This window comes from Myotis myotis, unplaced genomic scaffold (assembly GCF_014108235.1).
Source record: "Myotis myotis isolate mMyoMyo1 unplaced genomic scaffold, mMyoMyo1.p scaffold_m19_p_8, whole genome shotgun sequence".
NCBI classification, from domain to species: Eukaryota; Metazoa; Chordata; class Mammalia; order Chiroptera; family Vespertilionidae; genus Myotis; species Myotis myotis.
Genome location: NW_023416390.1, coordinates 10922402 through 10939698, shown reverse-complemented (window position 1 = coordinate 10939698; position 17297 = coordinate 10922402). Strand labels below are relative to the sequence as shown.

Genomic DNA, 17297 nt, shown 5'->3' with positions numbered 1-17297 from the left:
GCAGCGTTGGCTGCGATTTGGTGGGCTGTCGCTCTGGGGTGGTGGTGGGGCCTGAGTCCCACTTGGGGGAAGCCCAGTGTTGCTTTGTCGGCACCAGGTCCACACTGCCATTTCTTTGTAAATGGCCAGGGCACATCGCAGCAGCTCCTGCATTGTGCGTTTGCCCTCTGGTGGTCAGTGAGTGTCATAGCGACCAGTCGGAGGGGCAGAGGAACACTTAGCATAGTAGCCTTTTATATATATAGACTAGGGGCCCGGAGCACGAAATTCGTGCACTGGGTGGGGGTGGGGGGGCGTGTCCCTCAGCTCAGCCTGCCCCCTCTCACATACTGGGAGCCCTCAGGCGTTGACCCCGACCACCCTCCAATCGCAGGATCGGCCCCTTACCCAGGCCTAACGCCTCTGCCAGAGGCGTAGACCCCCATCACCCTCCGATCACCTGATCGGCCCCTTGCCCAGGCCTGACGCTTCCGCCAGAGGTATCAGGCTTGGACAGGGGACCCCCATCTCCCCCCGATCACTGGCTCTGACCCCCGCCCAGGCCTGATGCCTCTGGCCCAGGAATCATGCCTGGGCAAGGGGACCATCATATCCCCCCAATCCCCGGCTCCGCCCCCCACCCAGGCCTGATGCCTCTGGCCCAGGCATCAGGCCTGGGCAGGGGACCCCCAGCCCTCTCCGATTGATGGCTCCGCCCCCCGCCCAGGCCTGATGCCTCTGCCAGAGGAGTTGACCCTCATCACCCTCCAATCGCCGATCACCAGATCGGCCCCTTGCCCAGGCCTGAGGCCTCCGGCAGAGGCGTTAGGCCTAGGCAGGGCACCCCCCGCTCCCCGTGGTTGCAGGCTCCGCCCCTGCCCAGGCCTAACACCTCTGGCCAAGGCATTAGGCCTGGGCAGGGGACCCCCAGCTCCCCGCGATCTCCCGCTTTGCCCCTGCCCAGGCCTAACGCTTCTGGCCGAGGGATTAGGCCTGGGCAGGGGACCCCCAGCTCCCCGCATTTGCAGGCTCCGCCCCTGCCCAGGCCTAACGCCTCTGGCTGAGGCGTCCGGCCCGGGCAGCGGGGACCCGCAGCGGCAGCGGCCCCGCGATCGTGGCTCCGCTTTAGGCCCAGGCAAGGGACCCCTAGCTCCCGGGACTGCCAGCTTCAACCATGCCCAGCTCCCATCGCTGGCTCCACCCCTACTTCCTGCTATCACTGGCCAGGGCGGCAAAGGCCCCCCGGCTCTTAGCTCCCCCCTGGGTTTCCGATCACTGTCAGTGGCAGGGGGCTTCTTCCTGCTTTCCCTTTCGCCTCCCTGCATTGTGCCTACATATGCAAATTAACCGCCATCTTTGTTGGCGGTTAACCGCCATCTTAGTTGGCAGTTAATTTGCATATCGCCCTGATTAGCCAATGAAAAGGGTAGCGGTCGTACGCCAATTACCATGTTTCTCTTTTATTATTCTCTAGTGTAGACTAGAGGCCTGACACGGGTGGGGCCAGGTGGGGGGAGGGGCTGCGGGCAGTTGGGGGTGCCTATTGGGGTCGGTTGGCCGCTGCTGTGCACATTATAGTGATCGGTCGTTCCGGTCGTTCCAGTCGCTTGGCTTTTATATATATAGATTGTCTACACAATACATGCTAGAAGTATTTTGTAACATTACATTATTATAGTCCAAAAATTCAAACTTCTAAAACACATGTGGCCAAAAACAATTGAGAGAAGGAATTTTTGAACTTGTACAACCACTTTAGTGAACAACTTGTGAGAATCTCTTAAAGATGAAATAGGCATAAGTCACAACTCAGTAATTCCCCTTTACACATAATTACATCTTTTCAACGAAAATGTATATTGTGGAGGTCTGATTATAGCATTTGTAATATTGAAAAGCTGGAGACCTGAATGATTATTTATAGAAAAGTAATTGTGTTTTGGTCATATGCTGGACTGTTATATAATAACTAAGTTGAGTTAACTGGGATTTAAAAGTATCAATATGGATAGATTTCAAAATAAGGGTGAGTAAAAAATGTACATAATAATGTCTACAATTTACTATTTATATATATTTTTAAAATATTCAAAACAACAAAATGTATAATTATAGATACAAATATGTATGGTAAAGTATAAAAACAGACTGGAAAGATACACACCAAATTCATGTAGTGGCTATTTGTGAAGAGTTAGAAAGGAATTAGAACTAGGGTAGTGAAAAATGTTGCATTTCTTTTATAGAATACTGATAAACCTGGGCACAAGCTACATTTATCTTATCTTCCTCTAACTATTTCTTTTTACCCTCAGAGGTCCAGGATGAGGCTGCAACTCTTCCAGCTGAATCAGTACCCACATAGTCCTGGAATAAATCACTTATTTTTAGGTTCTGTGGGGTCTGACTGGTCTTAGGGTAAATCTCTGGGAATTGTCTGAAACTCTACTGTTCTAGTAAACACTAGTGTTTGAGAATACTATATATAATGCATCTGTTGCTTGAGAACCCTGATATTAAAATTCTATATAAAGAATTTGTACACAAGACAAATCAAAAGAGGAAAGAATATCTGGAGATTGGATAAAAAAACAAAAACAAAATACAAGAGATATACATATTTAAAATAATAAAATTGCTTACTGTTTAATTTCTATTAAAGAGGTGTACCTGGAATCTCAATATTATTTTTTATTTTCAGCATAATATCAAAAGGAAGCATGATTTATTGAATATATTAAAATGCAATTTTACAAAATATTGGTTATATTTATTTTAAGTATTCTTTTTAGTTTAATATACATTTTTATCAATTAACATTTAGTTATCATCTACCAAAATGAAAACCACAGTTTCAGAATGGATCATGGCGACTGCTGAACCTTTTAAAATATTTCTTTTAAAAAGTACCTGTATTGACAAATGGAATTCCATCATATGGGACATACTGGGATTTCCACATCAAACGTGTAGCTGGCTTGGCTGGGCTTGGAGATTGGCGAGTCCCCCAAACACTCTGTGTTTGCTGCTTGTGAAACGTTAAAACACTTTCTAATTCAGTCTCACTTACACAGTAGCCCCGGTATGAATCTCCAATTTTCTGCATGTAGTAAAATTAAATAACAAAATTATTAGCAAATATGTTTCATTGTACAAAAAATTTAATGAGGTAATTGTCCAAGATAAAAGACTCATCAGCTCTCAAAAGACAATGTCATTTCTCCTTCAGATCAATGGTCTATTACAACCAGCAGATCTGGTCTGAATTCAACTAGCGTCCTCAAATAAGATACTGTCCAGGTATTTGTTAGAGAATGCCAAACTCACTGCCATATTGACTTTATCAAAATCTTGTTAGAGACAAATAATCTTTAAGGAAAATAGCTTGAAGAATATATCATGTATCCATTCTTCCAGATACTTAAAATTCTCCCCCCATATCCAACCAAATCAGCATAAAACTAGCCACAAGGTACTGGTTCCCTGTGGGGCTTCTTTAATGAAACTGATTTTGATATTATGCCATGAATTTGTTTGAAAACCTATGAAAACTGCGATTATCTTATATAAAAATGATGTCAAAGAATTTGTTCATTATATTAGCATTCTTTTCATGAAGATCCTTCTCTGGAATTCCTGTCTGACCTTAAGTGCCAAAAATAAGTAATGGGTTTTTCTTTTTCTTAGTTTGTGGAAATTAGCATAAATACTTTTATCTAATGGACACAGAACTTACTAATTAACTTGATTTCCCCTTTTGAATGTAGATGCTTAGAATATAGACAAGTATATATATATATGTCTCTGTATGTATATACACTCAATACAGTATACATATAATGTATTATAGAATTGTATACCTAAAACCTATATAATTTTATTAATCAATGTCATTCAATAAATTCAATAAAATGAAATAAAAAAGGAAGAAACTGGTGATATATATTTGGGCATTTTTATAAAAGTGATAGTTGAAAGTCAACAAAGTTGATAAGCTGTATAAGGGATAAAATGTAGAGAAATAAAATAAAGTCAAACAGTGAACTTTGAAGAATTTCCACTGAGAAGATGAAAATAAATAAGCACAAGCAAAGAAAGAGAAGGAATGGTCAAAAGATCAAAAGTAGAGAAAAATGATGGCAGCTGACCAATGATTCTCTCTCATCATTGATGTTTCTCTCCTTTTCCCATTCTAAAACCTATAAAAGTATATATATATATATTAAAAAGCCACGTTTATATTTTCATGAAAGACAAGGGAAGAAATGATAGTGAAGTGAGAAGATTTATATTATCTCTACTTTAATAGATCATACAAACTCTAAGGAATAAAAGAATAGATGAGAGATACAGCCTCTGCTAGTCGTTTTCAAAAGTAGACATTTTGGGCCTTAGCTGGTTTGGCTCAGTGCACAGAGCATCGGCCTGCAGACTGAAGCGTCACCGATTTGATTCCAGTCAAGGGCACGTACTTCAGCTGCAGGCTCAATCCCTCGCCCGGTCAGGGTGCCTGCAGGAGACAACCAATCGATGTGTCTCTCACATTGGTGTTTCTCTCTCTATCTCTCCCTCTCCCTTCCACTCTCTCTAAAAATCAATGGAAAAATACCTCGGCCCAAACCAATATGCTCAATTAATATTTGACAAAGGAGGCAAGAACATACAATGGAGCCAAGATAGTCTCTTCAATAAATGGTGCTGGGAAAATTGGACAGATATATGCAAGAAAATGAAACTAGACCACCAACTTACACCATACACAAAAATAAACTCAAAATGGATAAAGGACTTAAATGTACGACAGGAAACTATAAAAATTCTAGAAGAATCCAAAGGCAACAAAATCTCAGACATATGCCGAAGCAATTTCTTCACTGATACAGCTCCTAGGGCACTTGAAACTAAAGAGAAAATGAACAAATGGGACTACATCAAAATAAAAAGCTTCTGCACAGCAAAAGAAACCATCAACAAAACAACGAGAAAGCCCCCTGCGTGGGAAAACATATTTGCCAATGTCATATCCGATAAGGGCCTAATCCCCAAAATTTATAGGGAACTCATACAACTTAACAAAAGGAAGATAAACAATCCAATCAAAAAATGGGCAAAGGACCTAAATAGACACCTTTCAAAAGAGGACATTCAGAAAGCCAAGAGACATATGAAAACATGCTCAAAGTCACTAATCATCCGAGAGATGCAAATCAAAACAACAATGAGGTTTCATCTCACACCTGTCAGACTGGCTATCATCAACAAATCAACAAACGACAAGTGCTGGAGAGGATGTGGAGAAAAAGGAACACTTGTGCACTGCTGGTGGGAATGCAGACTGGTGCAGCCACTATGGAAGACAGTATGGAGTTTCCTTAAAAAACTGAAAATGGAACTCCCATTTGACCCTGTGATCCCACTTCTAGGAATATATCCCAAGAAACCAGAAACACCAATCAGAAAGGATATATGCACCCCTATGTTCATAGCAGCACAATTCACCATAGCTAAGATCTGGAAACAGCCTAAGTGCCCATCAGTAGATGAATGGATTAGAAAACTGTGGTACATCTACACGATGGAATACTATGCTGCTCTAAAAAGGAAGGAACTCTTACCATTTGCAACGTCATGGATGGAACTGGAGAGCATTATGCTAAGTGAAATAAGCCAGTCAATGAAGGAAAAATACCACATGATCTCACTCATTCATGGATAATAGAGACCATTATAAACTTTTGAACAATAATAGATACAGAGGCAGAGCTGCCTCAAACAGATTGTCAAACTGCAGCAGGAAGGCCGGGGAGGGTTGCGGGGCAGGAGGTAGGGGGGTAAGAGATCAACTAAAGGACTTGTATGCATGCATAGAAGCATAACCAGTGGACATAAGACATTGGGGGATAGGGGAGGCTAGGGGACTGTCTAGGGCGGGGGGATAAAATGGACACATATGTAATACCCTTTGTAATACTTTAAGCAATAAAAAAATAAAAAAATAATAAAAAAAAAAGAAAAGAAAAATACCATCCACTGAGGATTAAGAAACAAAAAAAGGTGGACATTTTGGGATGAATTGTAATTCATTAAGTGAATTTAGGTAAGGGTTGTTTTTAACTCACCTCACAACTCCTAAGACGACAGGCCCATATAGGTGTGTTAGAAGAAAGTGGCTGGAGAGGAGCCAGAAACGGTTCTTCAAGCATTCTGAGACCGGGGAGAAAAATATTTAAATATACATTACAAGTTACACATATACATGGCATTCAACTACTTTATTCTCTTAGGCAGTTTCAAAGACAAAATACTGAGGTCATCAATAAGAAATTAGAATCATAATGACAGATTGATCTGATGGGTATATTAATTATAATTTTATTTAATCATGACTATTTTAGTACCTGCTAACACAAATGCCCAAGTTTGTGTTTCCAAGTACCTGTAGTTCCAACAATTCAAGTATTTTATCTGTCTCGTTAAAATCGTATTTTATATTTTTCTCATTACATAATTATTTTCATGTATTAAAAAATGAGCTAATAAAACATCTTCAGCTGACTTGTTAAGAATAGCATGATAGCTGGCCAGTATAGCTCAGTGGTTGAGTATACAGGCATGCACCAAGAGGTTCGATTCCCCGTCAGGGCACATGTCAGGGCTGTGGGTTCAATCCCCAGTAGAGGTTGTGTAGGAGGCAGCTCATGGGTGTTTCTCTCTTATTGATTTTTCTAGCTCTCTCTCCTTCTCCCTTCCCCTCTCTTTAAAATAAATAAAAACATAAAGGAATAGCATGATATTATGTCAAGTTCTAAGACTAAAGGTCCTAAGTATTATGTGAATTTAAAAATATTTTCATAGATTAAAAAATACTAATAATACAAAAACCATGTCTAGCCCGGTCAGCATGGCTCTATGGTTGGGCATCTACCTATGAAGCAGGAGGTCACAGTTCAATTCCCGGTCACGGCACAAGACCAGATTGCAAGCTCAATCCTTAGTGTGGGACGTGCAGGAGGCAGCCAATCAATGATTCTCTCTCATCATTGATGCTTCTATCTCTTTCTCCTTTTCCCTTCCTCTCTAAAATCAATAAAAATATATTTTAAAAAGCCATGTTTATATTTTCCTAAATTATTATAAAGTGTTATTTTAAGGCAAAAGTAAAAGCTGAAATACATATTAACAAAACACATTTTAAACACTTTACCACAGAGGAATTAAATGCATAAAAATGTGATGAGACCATAAAAATTTTAGGAACTAGAATGAATATTTCTTTATTCTAAAAATTCCATTAGTGTCAGGTGTTTCCAGGTTGTTTCAAATACGATAGGCAAGCATCACTGAGGAAAAGCAGCACTCTGGACATTTCTCCTTTTAGACTAGCTTCCTTATTGCCAAGAAGCCATTAAAATAAAGATATGTTTGATGACAGTCTATTGTAGTTCCTGAATTTCTGATCTTTTCTACAGTCAGCCAGCTTTAGATGTAACAATTAAAAAACTGTATTTCCATGGTGATAACAAAAGATGAGCTCCTGTCCCCTTGACTCACCTGGTCACTGTCTTTTGGGGCAACGTGAGGGATGCTTGTGGATGCAGAATGTAACTACTGTTCTGGTCGGCGAGAGCATCCAGTCCTGCAGTTGGTAAGTTTCTGTTGCTGGGTTTCTCTTCAGAGGCAGCTTAACCACAATCACAAGAACAAAACAACATCACTATCTTGAATAAGACCATGAGAATGGAACTAACTAGAACTTTAATATTTGAAACAGGAAAGGGAAGATATGCTCTGAAGCTAAAGACAATAAACCTTACAATGCTTTATTGAGAATTTCTCTGATAAACTTGTTTACTTTCCAATTATAATACTGACTACTAAAATTCTGTAATTAAGTTTTTGGAACTTATATTGAACATCTAGGATATAACAGTGGTAGAAATAATTGTTATACATAGAGTCTGTATAATTTCCGATTATACATAATAGGAAAATGTAAAACTGACTCGTTTTTGTTTCTATACCATGTTTACTATGTTTTCTGCAAACTACGTTTTTTCCCCTTATGTTTTTTTTTAACAACTGTTAACAAAGACAAAGAATCATAAACATTAAGGTAAAAATATCTACCCTAAATCATAACTCTGAACAAGCAACAGAAGAGTGTAACTATGATGTTAGAAAAGAGATTCAAATAGATGAAATGGCAAGGGAAGCAAAAGGAAGAGAATAGTGTTATCATTAAATATGTGGAGAAAAAGTAAAATAAAAAGAAACTGGAAATATGAGTCTCCTTTCTGAAATTGAAGGAACAAAGAAAGAAGGAAAAGAGCAAAGAGGATGAAAAGAATCATTAAAAAAAGTAATAAGTGATATGACTAACAACAATACTGATAAAAATACATAAAAATACAAATGTAAAATCTTCTCCAGTAGCTATTAGCACTATATCCTTGTTATTATTGTTGGTATTATTACTGTTATCATAATTAAGAATTTATTTTATGCTCACTGGTCATTTGGGAGGAAGCAAGAGTCAACCAGCTTCATAGAATTCCAAAATGAAATAGACAGCTAACCTAGACAGGAGTTGAAAAATGAACTTAAAATTTATTTGGGCTAAGAAATTTTTTCTAATTATTCAGTTCACAACCTTACCAAAAGAAATCAATTTTAGCACTGACTTTCATGAGGTGATTTTTCTAAGTGTACATCTTTTTCTTTAAAGCATTCTAAAATTCCCTATCTCCCATTATTACTCACCCTGAGGATTATTCATATCCACAAGTTGCCCCTGAGGTATAATCACTTGTGTCATTCCTGTCTGGGTAGATGGAATTACACGAAGCATCTGTCCATTTTCTGATGAGCTGGCAACAATCATCTTGGATTCATTAAAAAAGAAATCAAATGCATAAGCCTATACTAATTTAAGAGTTATTACTTAAATCATTAAAGACATGCCTGTCTCTTTGGTCGATACTATTATTTCCCTCATTTTATAGATGAAAACACTGAGATACATAAAAATTTTTCCAAAGTCTCACAACTGTTAACTGTTGTGAGACTAGTTAAAGCTAGAATTCAAAACAGGAAGTTTGACCCTATGTCCTATGATCTTAACCACCTATGATCGTAGTCATTACACATGGGTGAGATCGAATGACTCAGTAATATGACAAGGCTCTGATTGTCATACTGTATGTCAAATGTATTAACTTTTTTATATTTATTGTCTTACCCATACATGTTTGTCCTATTTGTGTGGTAATCATCTATATTTTAAGTCATTTTATTAGTTAAAAAAAACAGTAACTTTTTAGATGCCTAATTAAACAGTATTTGTTTTTATATCTCTGCATTTATATATATCCTGTCTTGGTCTATAGGAAATACTACAAAGTTCCAAAAAATCTAAAAGCATAGAGAAAAGTATACACTATACTTTTTTTCAGGTTAATACTGAACCCATTGCCTTAAATTTAGAGGAATGTCAATGTGTGGGAGGCAACCAGTCAATGTGACTCTTGAATGTTTGACAAGAAATGCAAATTTTTAAATCTTCAAACACAAGTAGTAAAACTATATATACACACACACACACACACACACACACACACATATATATATATATATATATATATATATATATATATATATATAGTTAGTCCTCACCAGAGAATATTTTCTCTAGAGAGTGTGGAAGGAGGAGGTGGAGAGAGAGAGAAAGGGTGAGTGAGAGGGAGGGAGGGAGAGAGAAGAGAGACACATAGACTGGTTGCCCCCATAGCACCCCTGCAATGCAAGTATGTGCCTTTAACCAGGACTCGAACCTACGACCCTTTGGTGTGCGGGCTGACGCTCTAACCATTGAACACACTGGTTAGGGCTAAAACTCGTTCTTTATAAAATATACTCACCATTTGTGCATTAGAATCCTCCAATGACTGAAGTTCATATTGAATAGGTTGCCCATTTTGGTCCACTAGGTGAAATTGCTCTGCAGAAAGAGTCTGTGCCTGAGTCAGGGGCCCTGGTATATTCTGTGATGTGAGTGAATTATCTGCTTCATGAGTAGTGACGGGTAAAACTCTATCAGAACTATTTTGTCCAAAGGAAGGATCCCTGGAGTCGATACAGGTTGAATGCTTTGCAAAAAAATAATAAAATAAATAATCACTTGGATGTTTGTAAAACGTAACAATTTTTTAAAAAAAACAGAATGTTTATAATAAAAATGAAGACTTTTTTTCAGTTAATTATCCACTTTACATTGCAAAAGTTGTCAATTCACAGACTGATCAGATAGAAAGCAGTTCTTAAGTGAAACTGATTTTTATTATATTCAACCTCAAGTGATGAAATATAATTCAACATAAGGATTTCATGGGTATAAAATGTTATGAATATACAAAACTAAATATGATAGAATTGTGAAAAATGTTAAAATTCTTGAATACATTAAGTATAACAGTATTCCTTCAGCATAAAAAGTTGTTAAATGGCATGTTGTTTTCCCTTAGAATGGGAAAAAGTTCCCAGTTGAATCCCTACCTCAAATTACCTGAGAATCTGTTTTTGAATCTTCGGAATCATTATGGTTGACTATTAATGAATCATTAGACTGTTCCATGCTGACATCATGTTCAATTCCATTTTCTTCTATTATTTAAGAGCTGAAAGAGTTCAAATATCTGATCAATTAAAGCCTTAATGTTTTTACATAATTTATGTCTAAATCAAATCACTCACTTCCCCTACTCTGTTACCCTATACGATTTAGGTTAAGTCATTCCCACTCTATAAATAATAAACATTTTCGTTAAATGACTTGCCAAGGCACCAGAACATATTCAAGGCAGGAGATGATAGTGCTATGCAGTTCCTTCTTCCAATCTTTCCACTCACATACTGGCTTATTAAGATTGCTGTTATGTGGCATATACTGTTATACCCTTCAAATACTTCTAAAACTCTCATTTTACAAAGATGTAATAAAAGTAAAGCCTTTTAACTTTATGAGTTGGATGTACCATATTGTAGCATTAAATAATTTTAAAAAAGATCTCTTGGTATAGGTGGAGACTAGGTATACAGAACTCTCACCATAATATACAATCAGTCAAGCTTTGAAAATAAAGAAATATGTATTACAAAGTTTGAGCTACTAAGGCCTAGTACAGTGATTTTCAACTGTGGTGATTTTGTCTCCTTGCCTACTCCCCACCCGTCAAGGACATTCAGCAATGTCTGCAAACATTTTTGGTTGTCAGTACGGGGGCTGGGGAAGAGTGGAGGAGTGCTACTGGTATCTAATGGGATACTGCTAAAAATCTTAAAACGCACTGGACAGCCGCCACAACAAAAAGACCAATGTTGCTTAGGTTCACAAACTCTGACCTACTATATTGTAGTGAGTATAGGATTCTGTATTATCTAAACACACACACACACACACAAACACAGACACACACACACACACACACACACACACACAAACGTTTTATGTGTTAAAACTGGCGTAAGGTTAAAATGAAACTGGTAAAGAATACCATTGAAAATTTATAATATAAAGTAAATCTCATAGAATCTTTTTAAGAACCCACCATTTTATTTTTTAAAAGACAGCATAAATTTTTTTAAATCATTAAAATTTTATTTTTTCAATTAATATGCACTAAATTGAACTTTTCTATGTGTATATAATCTATGGATTTTAATACACATGTCCATGTAATCACCACCACAATCAGGATACACAATAATTTCATCACCCTAAATTCTAATTTAAATTTATACCTTGTATTTTAGATTTATTTAGTAGTATACATATTTGAATACATATTTTTCTGTGACAGTATGCAAATATTCATTTATAAAATTAACCATTTTTTAAAAATCTACAAGGTTAGCCATTTCATATTTCCAAAATATTGTAACTATTCTACCTCAAATATAAATTGTAATAGGCTATAAAATCACTCTTATTTTTAATATATAACTATGAAATATCTTTAAATTGCTTCTCCTTTAAGATTTTAAATTACTTGTATTATAATCTAATTTATTACCAAAATTCCAAAAAATTGTAGTTACCTCTCAAGCTATTAAGAGAAAAATTTTATTTTATAACTTTCTCAGATTGGCTTATTTGATCTCTTCAACAACCCTGTGATTCAGTTACTTTCTCCAATTTCCATATAAAAAATAAGACTCAGGCAATTACGTAACTTTACCAAGATTACAAATACATTAAGTGGCCAAACACTCAAATCCACATGTAGTGATCTCAAAGCCTACACTTCATTCTTATAACAGAAACTCTTTGGAGGTAACAAAGCTCCCTCCTTCCTTCACTAGTCCCTTTAAATATTTTTTTGATAGGTTAACAAATTAAAGATGCTAAAAGTTCTTTGTTCATTGTTCTCAACTTTTCCTTGGTTATAATTTAATTAGAGGCATTCCTAATACCCAAAAGCTCTCCAGCAAGAAATCTAAGATCTCTTACTTCACCAGAAAACTGAGCTCTAATTATGCAGGCATTGCCCACTGAGAAAACATCCTGTAAATAGATTCAAGAGTTAAAAACTACAAATAGCTAAAGGGCAAGAATTCTAAAAACTTACTCTTCTCTTCCTAAGGTGCCTGGTCTTATTACAAATTATCCCTTCTGGACTAAAATTTCTTTTCATTTATTTAATTTCTCTTACCCTAACTTAAATTTCATCAATGAAATTTATTTTAGAGAGAGGTAGGGAGAGGGAGAGAAATATTGATTTGTTGTTCTACTTATTTATGCATTCACTGGTTGCTTCTTGTATGTGCTCTGACTGGGATGGGACTAGCAACCTTGGTGTACAGGGATGACACTAACCAACTGAGCTACCCGGCCAGGGCTCATCAATGACATTTTCATTGGAGTTAATAAGCATTTCCTCTCAAAAAGAAAACTTTGGAAAGAGTAGCAGTCATTAACAAATTTGTGTTAATTTACATAAAGATAGCTTTCTTCCTTTAAGTTAAAAACAGCTACTGTGAAAAGTTCAGAGGTGAGACAGCAAGTACATCTGAGTCTCAGAGCACTAATTTAAAAAAAAAGGGGGGGGGGGGGATACAGCAGGCCTGAGCTAGATGCTGCAGTGAGGATGTAGGGCAGGATGAACGCCCCGGAAGTGCACTCACAAAGAGGTGGGTGGTGTTAAAACTAGGAAGATTGCCAAACATAAACCACTTACTTCCGAACTTTGCCCAGACTGGGATTTTGCCAATGGAAGAAAGGTACCTTATTTTTCTAATGTCTTCTGGGACCTCAAAACTCAAAAATTTCCTTTCAGTATATACTACAATATACCTATCCTATGGGTTAGTATCACTTTTTCTGATGACACTGGGAAAATACTACTTAAAGTAGTTTCTATACGTAAAATTGGGTTTCAATATCTCTTGACCTAACCCACTGCTGAACTGGAAATTAAAAGTACATTTTTAAGATACCGATAACCTTTTTTTCCATTGATTTTGTTGTTGTTGTTAATCCTCACCCGGACAGGGGTGGAGCTGGAACCTGAAACCCAGGTACAAGCCACTGTTTTAAAAAATAACTTGAATGCAGTGTAAAGTATTACTCCTTCCTTCCCTAATCGTTCTAAGCAATGTGCATTGCCTTTTATCATGTCAAAGTAAAGGTTTTTTTAAAGAATGAGGATATTAATATCAAATATCTAGGTATAAAATGTTCTTTGCCAACAAGTAACCATAAACATAACAAAGTACCTATATAGAAAGTGTAAGGCAATGGTTCTCAACCTTCTGGCCCTTTAAATACAATTCCTCATGTTGTGACCCAACCATAAAATTATTTTCGTTGCTACTTCATAACTGTAATGTTGCTACTGTTATGAATCGTAATGTAAATATCTGATATGCAGGATGGTCTTAGGCGACCCCGGTGAAAGGGTCGTTCGACTGCCAAAGGGGTCGCGACCCACAGGTTGAGAACCACTGGTGTAATGTGCCTTTTCCCTTAACTCATAATAGACAATTGTGAACTTTTATGACAGCTGTTGCTTTCAATTAGTTAAAAATAAAATTATTACCTTCAGGAAGTAGCTCAAATTTAAATTCCAGGCCTCAAGCATCCTACTACCCCTCAAAATGCCCTCTTGTCCACTGAAGTTCATCCTTTCTGCAGCACTAAAATCATGACAGTAGTAGCTTCATTTATATGAGAGATATAATTATGTCTTCATAGCAGCATTTTTTTCTGTAATGAGAACATATTCAATGTTTATCTTATTTTCCTACATATAAAGAAAAATACTAGATTTTGTTATACAGGTCTATTATAAAATAGCCATTGTAAGCCTGGTATAGTGGAACCATCAGTTAGACTCAATTAACAAGAACTGAAGGCTAGAACTGACTTTACTAGAATTGCCCTTGTCTTGTGGTAGGTGATCTAACTTCTGTTTCTTTATATAAAACCAGACATTTGGACTTAGTTTTTGTCTCAACTCTCACATTTTAGAACTACTGAAACAAAGACCTCCACAGCAGATTACATTTTTGTCCACAATGAAAGTATTTACTAATGGAGCACAGCAACTTTTGAAGCTATAGAAGCTATAAAGCCCTCCTCCCCATACCCCACTCCCAGTAATATCCTGGAATTGATTTGACAAGCTTATTTCTTAATCAAGTAGTATTGGGCTTGGATAAGAGAAGAGAAAAGAGAAAGTATTGAATATATACTACATGTAGTTAATGACTGGACTTCAGAACACACGCTAAGGCATTAAATTCTGCTGGCAAATTGCTTTCTAAAATGTTTCACAGTCCATTAAAAAAGTGGATAGATTAGGAAGAAAGTGTTAGAAGTTGTTTTAATTTACAGTTTACACATATTTCATACATGGTAGAGGGAAAGTGACTCTTCAGGCTACAGTCACTCACATCTCTGTGGACCATGTTTGGGCTACTGCTGTTTTGATTTTACTCACCTGCATTTCTAATTGTTCAAAAATTTAGAGGCAATTCTCAGCTGCAATTTCTAAATATCTGTCTTAATATCAAATTATTCTGTGGTTGTTGTTTTTTTTTGCCCATAGGCTTTTGTGTAAAGGTATCCATTAAAGCCAACAGTCTGAAATAAATCCCCAAAGAGGTTACCGTTAGGCTAAAGAATAAAGCCACTTGAGGTTTACTCTTAAGAGTTTCTTTTAATTCTATGTACCTTGATTAGTCTCAAGATTTAAAGGATCTTGAAAGCTATTAAATATCAGTGTCAGATCTTATTAACTACATCTTAAAAATATTGCTCGAGCCCTGACCGGTTTGGCTCAGTGGATGGAGCGTTGGCCTGCAGACTGAAGGGACCCAGGTTCGATTCCAGTCAAGGGCATGTACCTTGGTTGCGGGCACAACCCCAATAGGGGGTGTGCAGGAGGCAGCTGATCGATGTTTCTCTCTCATTGATGTTTCTAACTCTCTATTCCTCTCCCTTCCTCTCTGTAAAAAAAAAAAAAATCAATAAAAATATATTTTAAAAAATATTGCTCAAAAGTACTCTAGAAAATATCTTTCAACTTTTAGGGTAGGTAAATGACAATGTGCCTTTTATGATCTATACAAAATTAATACAAATCAGTGGTGTCAAAATTAAATCAAGACTACTAGTTCACAAATATTTTATAGAATAATTTAATTTTTTAAAGGTGGGTGAAAGTTATAGCATGCTAAATCAACATCAAAAATTTAAATGTATGCAAATTTATATAGAAACCATAACCTATTTTAACTTCTTTTTTGCAGTGAAAAAAATAATTTAAGGCTAGTATTCAGTGTCTCTTTTACCTAAGATTTGTTCTTCCTATAAATTTCCTTGTAATCTTGGTTTCTATCCATTTCCTGTATATACACACCTCTTCTTACCTCTTTGCTCTTTGAGAACTTCACAAATTATTTCATGTAATCCTCACAATGACTCTGAGGCAGATTTTATTATCTCTATTTATAGGTAAGAAAACCAAAATTCTCAAGTAACTTCCTTAAGATCACAGAGAGCATTAGAGCTCAGATTCCAAACTAGGAGGAAAAAAACAAAAACCCAGAACAATTTGGACTCCAAAGCCCTAACTGTCTTTATACCATACCACATCATATCATCATATACATTTAAAAAAAAACAAAAAAACACCCTATAATAAAAAAAAACACCCACCAAATATATTCCAAGCTGTTGTTCCCCAAATGACAATGTGTCTTCATGAGGACTGTAGTAAATGAATCATGTAGGAAATCATTAAGAACCAAAAACTTGCAGTTAATATTCTAAGTAAACTTAAGGAAAACACTCAAAGAAAAAACACTAACTACCTTAGGTATTGCATGGAGACAACACCAAATATAAGACATGTCACTGCTGAAAACATACCAAAGCCATCATACTGGGTGTTTACTTAATTTTTGGAATACCTGTTAACTAGTTTTTCCTTAAAGTTCTCAGTCAAATGAAAAATGTATTTTAATGGATTCAATATTTCTGCATTGACAATTCAAGTTTTATCTCATTAAGCCTTCAGGTTCTGTATCTTATTTTTTACACATATATATTTTTTCATTGATTTCAGAGAGGGAGAGAGAAATAGAAACATCAATGATGAGAGGGAATCACTGATTGGCTGCCTCCTACTGGGGATTGAGCCCACAATCCCAGCATGTGCCCTTGACCAGAATCCAAGCATGACCTCCTGGTTCATAGGTCTATGCTCAACCACTGAGCCACCCGGCCGGAGTTTCTGGTATTTTTCATTCAAATTAAGAGCAACCTATATATTGATTCTTACCAGGTACTGTATTTTTTATTTTGATAAATTTAAATCAATACTTTAAAATGTATTAATCTACTGATTAACCATACGTTTTTAAAGGTATTTTGAGCAATAAGATATCAATAATTTTAAAATTATCTGAAAAATAACTTTTTTGAAGATTTATTTGAGGTTCAATGACATTGAATTCAGGTAACTTTAACTGCTGTAACTCAAAAATCACTAATGGTTAAAGAATGACGTTTAAAACTGTCAAACTTCTACCCACTGCCACCAAATGAATGAATGAAACAGGGAGACCTCAACTAAGCAACTGTTTCAAGCCTCCGGTAGTCTGGCTTCTTCGAGGAATGCCATTCTCACCATTACGATGGGTCGCATGATGACCTGACCACCGCTTTAGTTGCCAGCCCCGTCCTTTCCTGGGACTTCCGCACAGAGGTTTTATTTATTCCTCTTACCAGGAGGCGATTCCTACTTGTTCACGTTGGC

The 17297-nt window shown here is 36.8% G+C and overlaps 1 protein-coding gene across 1 annotated transcript in view; it reads right to left on the bottom strand.

The window, feature by feature from the left end:
- Positions 1-17297, bottom strand: part of CARF (calcium responsive transcription factor) — a 47473-nt gene that overhangs the window by 29032 nt on the left and 1144 nt on the right. The window contains 9 exon segments of the mRNA XM_036319547.1: positions 2890-3079; positions 6099-6183; positions 7531-7660; positions 8740-8860; positions 9897-10124; positions 10541-10652; positions 14073-14239; positions 14976-15118; positions 16196-16247. Coding sequence (XP_036175440.1) covers positions 2890-3079; positions 6099-6183; positions 7531-7660; positions 8740-8860; positions 9897-10124; positions 10541-10609 — 823 coding nt within the window. The 5' untranslated portion in view covers positions 10610-10652; positions 14073-14239; positions 14976-15118; positions 16196-16247.